The 8,972-nt window shown below is 40.6% G+C and overlaps 1 protein-coding gene and 1 long non-coding RNA gene across 3 annotated transcripts; one reads left to right on the forward strand and one right to left on the reverse strand.

Annotated features, from left to right (window-relative positions):
• Positions 1-221: 221 nt before the first annotated feature.
• LOC130725208 (uncharacterized) lies at positions 222-1,354 on the reverse strand. The gene is made up of 2 exons (XM_057576456.1): positions 878-1,354; positions 222-440 (listed from the first exon to the last, which is right to left on the reverse strand). The coding sequence occupies exons 1-2, from the start codon at positions 1,352-1,354 to the stop codon at positions 222-224; spliced, it is 696 nt and encodes a 231-aa protein (XP_057432439.1).
• A 5,144-nt stretch (positions 1,355-6,498) lies between these two features.
• On the forward strand, positions 6,499-7,713 carry LOC130725886 (uncharacterized). 2 transcript variants are annotated; one of them, XR_009014635.1, is made up of 4 exons: positions 6,499-6,609; positions 6,686-6,755; positions 6,874-7,031; positions 7,175-7,713. It is a non-coding gene; the product is annotated as an uncharacterized LOC130725886 (long non-coding RNA). The 2 variants fall into 2 exon arrangements; XR_009014634.1 differs by having other exon boundaries at positions 6,874-7,713.
• The last annotated feature ends 1,259 nt before the right edge of the window (positions 7,714-8,972 follow it).

Consider the following 8,972-nt stretch of genomic DNA (forward strand, 5'->3'; position numbering starts at 1 on the left):
ATCTCATTTGAATTCCCATCTCCTTGTAGAATTCTCGTGTTTGCTTGCTCGTGAATTGAGTCCTGTTGTCAGACATTATCGCCCGTGGTACTCCGAATCTGCAGATTATCCGTCGCCAGTAAAAATTGACAATTTTCGTCGATGTAATCTTGGCGAGCGGCTCCGCCTCAATCCATTTCGTAAAGTAATCGACCGCCACCAGGATGAACTTCATTTGTGACCTAGCGACTGGAAAAGGTCTGACCAAATCCACCCCCCACATGGCGAACGGCCAAGGAGCGCTTATAGTTGACAACTGTTCCGGCGGGGCCTTTATCAAATCGGCGAATACCTGACACCTGTTGCACCTCCGTGCAAATTCCATGCAATCCTTCATTAGCGTTGGCCAGTAAAATCCTGCTCTCAACACCTTGCATGCCAAACACCTTCCTCCTATGTGACTGGCACAGACCCCCTCATGAACCTCAGACATGATGGCATCATATTTCTCTGGGGGTAGACACCTCAGCAGGGGCGATGAGAATCCTCGTCGGAACAAGTGGTCGTCGACGAGCGTGGAGTGGCTGGCTTCTCTTCTTTGCTCCTTCGTGTATTGTTCGACCCAGGCTGGGTCCCCGGCGAGTATGTCGCGTATAGGTCCCATCCAGGTGGCTCCTATATCTACGCAGCTCACCAACTCTCCTTTGATACTGGGGCGTGCTAGCGTTTCTTGTATCACACTCCGATTGTTTCCTGACTTCCGAGTGCTTGCTAACTTGGCTAGGGCATCCGCGCTCTGGTTTTGCGTCCTAGGGACATACTCTACAACAACCTACCGAAGTCGGGCCATCAGATACCTTACTCGCTCTAAGTATTTGATCAGATTGGGCTCCTTTACCTGGAAAGCCCCCATTACTTGACTCGCCACCAACTGTGAGTCGGTCCTAATAAGAAAACTCTCAATTTTAACTTCAATCGCCAACTTGAGCCCGGCGATCAAAGCCTCATACTCCGCCTGATTGTTTGTAGCATGAAATTCAAACTTCAAAGATTGTTCCAAGGCCAACTCCCCTAGTCCTTCAAACGTAACTCCTGCGCCACTACCGTTGTTGTTGGAGGAGCCGTCAACGAACAGGTTCCATTGAGTACTCACCCTTTCACCGGAATCATGAGTTAATTCCACAACAAAATCTACCAGTGACTGAGCGCTCATAGTCCCGCGCTTGTCGTACTGCAACCCGTATTCTGACAGCTCCACAGACCACGCGACCAATCTTCTTGACAAATCAGGATTTTGCAGAACCTGTCTCAAAGGTAAATCCGTTTGCACCCTTACTGGAAAACTTTGGAAATAAGGTCTTAGTCGGCGAGCCATCACCAAGACCGCCAACGCTACCTTCTCAATCTTCTGATACCTGACTGTAAGATCAAGTTTTGATTGAGTAGTACAACTCTATGTTTTGATGATTACAAGTTAACTTTTTAGTATGAACAATTATGGTACTCTAACGTGTTTTTCTGAGTGTGCTATTTACAGGCTCTGACCTCAATTTTATCTCACACAAATCAGAAGCACTGTGCTTAAAGAGTGACCCAAGCAACGCTTTCGCAACATCTATGTTCACTCTGAACAGTAGAAAAGCTTCAGAAGATCTGAAGCCATACAAGCTCTGATATGGACTCAGTCACTTGAAGTTCTGAAGATCCAAACGTTCTGACAACCAAGAAACTCTGAAGGTTCAGATGTTTTGATGGTGTAGAAGACTCTGAAGATCCAGAAGCTGAAAAGTGGAAACTCTGAAGTCCAGAAGCAAGATGACTCTGAAGACCATGTACTTCCCTCTGAGTTCAGAATCAGAAGATACAACGATCAGAGGATCTCTGCTTCCCTCTGACTCTGATCAACGAGCTTCACAAGTTCCAACATGAAGAATTCCCCTGATCAGAAGTCTACTAGGTTTAAAGGTCAAGTCACTATCCAAGTACAAAAGCAAATGTACTATCCTGACGACCTACCTAACATTCTCAGCCACAGCAGAAGCTGGAATTTCCAGAACTGCCCTCCAACGGTAGCATTTCCATGCAGCGTTCAAACCCTAATCCTTGGAGTATAAATAGAGGCTGAAGATTGAAAGATGCGGTTGGAAGAATCTCACACGCGCAAGCTATATTCAAACCTTCTAAGCATTCTTTCGTTTGAATTCATTGTGTTTACTATTAGCTTTTCAGAAGAAAATTCTTTGTAAACATTCTTTCTTAAACAGTTGTTTAGTTACCTTTAGGAGATCAAGTTTGATCGAATCCTAGAGAAGACTAAGAGAGTGAATCTTAGTGTGAGCTAAGTCAGTGTATTGTTAGTCACTTGTAGGTTTCAAGTGCAGTTGTAACATTTACCTGATTAGTGGATTGCCTTCATTCTAAGAAGGAAGAAATCACCTTAACGGGTGGACTGGATTAGCTTGAGTGATTCATCAAGTGAACCAGGATAAAATCCTTGTGTGCTTTTCTATCTCTTATCTTAAGCACTTTGTTCTCGAAAGATTTGTTAAAATCTTTAAGGTGGAAGTTTTATTCTGAAAACGTTATTCAAACCCCCCCTTTCTACCGTTTTTCATACCTTCAATTGGTATCAGAGCGCAAGTTCTGATTACCACACCTAACAGTGTTCAGTGATCCGGGCCGGTGTGAAAAGCAATGGCTACCACCAGTGAAACGCAAAAAGATGGTTACAATGCAAAGCCTCCCATGTTCGATGGTCAAAGGTTCGAATATTGGAAAGATAGACTTGAAAGTTTCTTTCTGGGTTTCGATGCAGATCTCTGGGATATTATTGTGGATGGCTATGAGCGTCCAGTTGATGAAGAAGGCAAGAAGATCCCAAGGTCAGAGATGACTCCAGATCAAAAGAAGCTTTACTCACAACATCACAAAGCTAGAGCAATTCTTCTAAGTACTATCTCTTATGAAGAGTACCATAAGATTACAGATCGTGAGTATGCTAAGGGCATCTTTGAACCCTTGAAGATGTCTCATGTAGGAAACAAGAAAGTCAAAGAATCAAAGGCGTTGTCTTTGATCCAAAAGTATGAATCCTTCATCATGGAACCAAACGAGTCCATTGAAGAAATGTTATCCAGATTTCAGTTGCTTGTAGCTGGAATACGACCTCTCAACAAGAGCTACACAACAAAAGATCATGTCATAAGGGTCATCAGAAGTCTTCCTGAAAGCTGGATGCCCTTCACTACTAAAAATTCGGGATTTAGCGGCGGTTTTTTAGCGGCGGCTTGTGTAACCGCCACTAGTGTTTTGAACTGCGATTCAGTCATGTGATTTAGTGGCGGTTAATTTAATGATATCGGCGGTTTTAACCGACGCTATGTTTTAAGAATAAGAAATCTAAAATTTTTGCACCAACGCATTTTATTCCTCTTTCTCCAATTCACTTCCCACAAATCTATCGAAGAACCCTAATCCTCTCTTCCCATCGTTTGCACGGCCTCACCACGCTTGGGCGTTCCCATCGCTCCTCCCTCAACGTTATCCTTCCCTTCCTCCTATTCGCCCTTCTCTCCACCAGGTTCCGATTCGCTCCTCTCTTCCCATTTTCGGTGTTGTCTCTCTTTCTCTTTCACTGCTCATTCCTTCCACAAGACCTCCTGAAGGTTGAAGCGGTGATGCCCAAACCCACAACACCTCCATCGAACTCCGATCATCGTGGGTCACTCTGGTTCGTCGACTTTGTAAGCCATGGTGAGCCACTCATTTGTCTATTGGTCTTCTCTATTCTCTTCTGTTGATGTCTAATAAGCATTACTTATCTCCTTTCCTCTTTATTATTTGTTTTCATGTTACAGATTTTAGGTTTTGACTTGAAGGTGTGTCTCTTACAGCTCTGGATTGTAGGTGGGTGTCAGAGTGAGGTTCATAGTGAAGGTTAGGGTTTCCTATTTATCTACATTCTAATTATCTATGTTTGCTTGTGAAAAGTTAATCAATTTATATCGTAATTTATGAGTATAATAGTTATAGATTCATCTGCTAACAGAAAGTAATCTCTTTATGTAAATTTGGTCTACTGTTGTGTATTCTATTTGCTCTCAATGTGATTATGGTGGTAATAGTTCTTGTTTACTGGGTTTCTTCAACTTGTATGGAAAGTGCAGTAATAGAGTTGTGTTAGGCAGAGCTACAAAAGTCTCAAACCAATTTTCTGAGACTGCGGAAGGAAAATTCAGAACTTGCACTGACAAACACTCAAATAATGGCAGTAATGACCAAATGTCTTATCCATCAACTTTTTCACTCTTGCTGAAATTTTTCAAACCTACAATTTCCGATTCTTGAATTGCTTAAATCTATGTATCCAATGCAGAATCTTAATTCAAGTAAACATGGGGTGAGTCTTGAAAGCTGTTGGTCCATGGTCCATATGCATACACATACTTTTCTTTCTTTTTCTTTTATGTTGTATTGAGAGATATTGAATTTGCTACCTTCTAGTTAAGGGAACTTCAGGATGAACTAGGAATCAAGAATGGTATGCTCAGAGCTATGAAATTAGAACTGAAGGTCAGTTTTACTCTTCTCCTAAATGATGGATTGCACATGAGCAATTGAAAGGCTCAATTTTGTGTTTGACTGTTACATTTTTCTCTTCCTAGGAAAAATAGCTCACAGAAATATTGACACCTGAAATTGAGGTCCTTTATAAATCTTTCCTTTATTTTCTTCTGCTGTTTGGTCTTTATTTCCAGCTAACGGACACTTCATCATTTTGTCCTTTACTTAACTACTTTAGTTCAGAGCATCTTAGAGTAAGCAATTAGATAAAACATTTCAAGAGGATGGCAGGGAGAAAACCAAAAGGAAGAGAGTATCCAGATCTGAATATAAGTAGTGTATTAGACCAACTCTATGTGGTTATATATATGGAATTAATGTTGGTATCCTTTAAATAAGTCTTCTCTCATGCAGCATCTGCACCTGCTGTCATTAAACCAGTAAAATCCACAGGAAAGGTTGAAAACAAGAGGTATGAGTTCCCTTGCAAATTGCTTGCTATACTTGACTAATGTCTGAAATCTAAAGTTGTACCCTGGGCTAGTTAGGAATATAAGTAGTGTATCCAGATCTGAATATAAGTAGTGTATTAGATCAACTCTATGTGGTTATATATATGGAATTAATGTTGGTATCCTTTAAATAAGTCTTCTCTCATGAAGCATCTGCACCCGCTGTCATTAAACCAGTAAAATCCACAGGAAAGGTTGAAAACAAGAGGTATGAGTTCCCTTGCAAATTGCTTGCTATACTTGACTAATGTCTGAAATCTAAAGTTGTACCCTGGATCTGAATATAAGTAGTTGTAAGATCAAGTTTTGATCTAGTAGTACAACTCTATGTTTTGATGATTACAAGTTAACCTTTTGATATGAACAATTGTATAAAGAGTGACCCAAGCAACGCTTTCGCATTCACCATGTTCAGTATGAACAGTGGAAAAGCTTCAGAAGTTCTGAAGCTATACAAACTCTGATGAGGACTCAGTCACTAGAAGCTCTGAAGATCCAGAAAGTCTGATAACCAAGAAACACTGAAGGCTCAGACATTCTGATGGTGTAGAAGACTCTGAAGATCCAGAAGCTGAATAGTGGAAACTCTGATGTCCAGAAGCAAGATACTCTGAAGACCATGTTCTTCCCTCTGAGTTCAGAATCAGAAGAAACAATGGTCAGAGGATCTGGGCTTTCCCTCTGACTCTGATCAACCGGCTTCACAAGTTCCAATATGAAGCATTCCCCTGATCAGAAGTCTCCTAGGTTTAAAGGTCGCGTCGCTATCCAAGTACAAAAGCAACTGTACCTTCCTGACGACCTACCTAACGTTCTCAGCCACAGCAGAAGCTGGATTTTCCAGAACTGCCCTCCAACGGTAGCATTTCCCATGCATCGCTCAACCCTAATCCTTGGAGTATATAAAGAGGCTGAAGACTGAAAGAAACGGCTAGAAGCATTCACATACGCAAGACATATTCAAAATCTTCTAAGTTTTCTTTCATCTGAAATTCATTGAGTTTACTATTAGCTTTTTAGAAGCAAATCTCTTGTAAACAATTCTTTGATAAACAGTTTGTTTAGTTCCTTTGGGAGATCAAGGTTGATCGGATCCTAGAGAAGACTAAGAGAGTGAATCTTAGTGTGAGCTAAGTCAGTGTAATTGTTAGTCACTTGTAGGTTTCAAGTGCAGTTGTAACTCTTACCTGATTAGTGGATTGCCTTCATTCTAAGAAGGAAGAAATCACCTTAACGGGTGGACTGGAGTAGCTTGAGTGATTTATCAAGTGAACCAGGATAAAATCCTTGTGTGCTTTTCTATCTCTTATCTTTAGCACTTAAGTTCTCGAAAGATTTGTCAAAATCTTTAAGGTGGAAGTTTTATACTGAAAACGTTATTCAAACCCCCCCTTTCTACCGTTTTTCATACCTTCAGTAGTGTATTAGACCAACTCTATGTGGTTATATATATGGAATTAATGTTGGTATCCTTTAAATAAGTCTTCTCTCATGCAGCATCTGCACCTGCTGTCATTAAACCAGTAAAATCCACAGGAAAGGTTGAAAACAAGAGGTATGAGTTCCCTTGCAAATTGCTTGCTATACTTGACTGATGTCTGAAATCTAAAGTTGTACCCTGGGCTAGTTAGGAATAAAATCCTGGGTGATGAGCACATCAAGGGCAGCAATACATTATTTTGATGGTCAAATAAATTTATGGTTAGTTTACATTCCCATTTATTTGTTTATTTCCTTTTTACAATTCAATGGTGTGATTGATCATCTTCTTTGTTTTTCCTAGTTCTTTAAACATGCTTCTTAACCTGCTTTTCTTCAGTTGCAGGAGGTAGACTTGTAACTTGGAAGAATTCAGAGAAAGTAATGCCTGAGTTACTTGGATGATACCTTTAATTTTCTTAAAAGCTAAGCCTCATCAACTGCATGAGTAGAAGAGAAAACAACATCCGCAGAGGGAAAGGTAGACCATTTTGTCAGGTTTGTTTTACAAATTTATCTTCCTTTATGACAATCTTATCTTTTCTAATGTTTTAATTGTGTTCACATTCTCCCAATGGCTGATCATTAAACTTAATGTGCTAAAGACCAGCCAATGAGTTATTATTATCCTTTTAATGCAGTTCAAATGGATGAATATACCATGGAGCTTAATTATTGTTCTTTTATGTACTTCAATCATGGTAGACTCTTAGCCAATATTGGTATGACCTTGGGATTTTTTGTGGCATATATAAGTGTTGTTGCTGCTTCTGTTGCTCTTGTGTTTTGTTCTGTCACCCACTGTATGCGTGAGAAGAGGATGTTGTGTTGTGTTGTTCTTCTATTCCTTGGTGGCGCTGCTCTTGCGTTTTGTTTCTGCGTTTTGTTCTGATGCCCCTGCACCCTGCCTAGAGCTGATGGTTTATGCAGATGATCTTTCTTTCCCTCTGCACTTTCTGGAGCTGTTTTTGGTTCTTTTGCTCGTGGTGATGGTGCAGTCTATGCGATAGCTGTGTTCGTGTTGTTCTTCTATGTTTCAATTCAATTTGCTGGACCTGTTGTGCGACAAATAGATTGGAACTTGGTAGTCTTATATTGGGTTACGAACAACTGATTTTAAATTATGATTTCTAAAAAATGCACTATTAGCAGTGGTTGAAACAACAACCGAGTATTTAAAATTTTCCAATTTGCACTTTAGCGGCGGTTTAAACCGCCGTAAAATGTTGAAAAACAAAAGAGAAAGGAATTTCATTAGGGGCGGGTTAAACCGCCGCTAAATGATTAGTTTAACCGCCGCTAAACCTCTAAATTTAGTGGCGGTTATAACCGCCGCTAAACATAGCCGCCACTAAAATTTTTGCGTCGCCAAGTTTAACGTCGCTTTTTCAGCCGACGCTAAGTTTTTTAGACTGTTTTTAGCGGCGGTTAGAACCGCCGCTAAAAGCCTTTTTAACCGCCGCTAAATCCCGTGTTTTTTGTAGTGCTTGGTGACTTCAATAGAGCTTACGAGAGATGTTAAGCGTATGAGTTTAGAAGAACTCATCAGCATACTGAAGTGCCATGAGCTGAAGCGCTCCGAGATGCAAGATCTGAGGAAGAAGTCAATAGCCTTGAAATCCAAATCTGAGAAGGCTAAAGCTGAGAAGTCAAAAGCTCTCCAAGCTGAAGCAGAAGAATCTGAAGAAGCATCAGAAGATTCTGATGAAGATGAGCTGACTCTGATCTCTAAAAGACTCAACCGCATCTGGAAGCACAAGCAAAGCAAGTACAGAGGCTCTGGAAAGGCCAAAGGAAAGTCTGAATCCTCAGGCCAGAAGAAGTCATCAATCAAGGAAGTCACATGTTTCGAGTACAAAGAATCAGGGCACTACAAAAGTGACTGTCCAAAGTTGAAGAAGGACAAGAGGCCAAAGAAGCACTTCAAGACCAAGAAAAGTCTGATGGTGACTTTTGACGGATCAGAGTCAGAGGATGTTGACTCTGATGGTGAAGTCCAAGGACTCATGGCTATTGTCAAAGACAAAGGAGCAGAGTCAAAGGATGTTGTTGACTCTGACTCAGAATCAGAAGGAGATCCTAACTCAGACGATGAAAATGAGGTATTCGCTTCTTTCTCAACCTCTGAACTGAAACATGCTTTGTCTGATATCATGGATAAGTATAACTCTTTATTGTCTAAGCATAAAAAGTTGAAAAAGGGCTTATCTGCTGCTTCTAAGACTCCTTCTGAACATGAGAAAATCATTTCTGATTTGAAAAATGATAACCATGCTTTAGTGAATTCTAACTCTGTGCTTAAGAATCAAATTGCTAAAATAGAAGAAGTTATTGCCTGCGATGCCTCTGATAGTAAGCATGAATCTAAGTATAAAAAATCTTTTCAAAGATTCCTGGCTAAAAGCGTAGACAGAAGCTTAATGGCTTCAATGATCTATG

This window comes from Lotus japonicus, chromosome 6 (genome assembly GCF_012489685.1).
Source record: "Lotus japonicus ecotype B-129 chromosome 6, LjGifu_v1.2".
NCBI lineage: Eukaryota > Viridiplantae > Streptophyta > Magnoliopsida > Fabales > Fabaceae > Lotus > Lotus japonicus.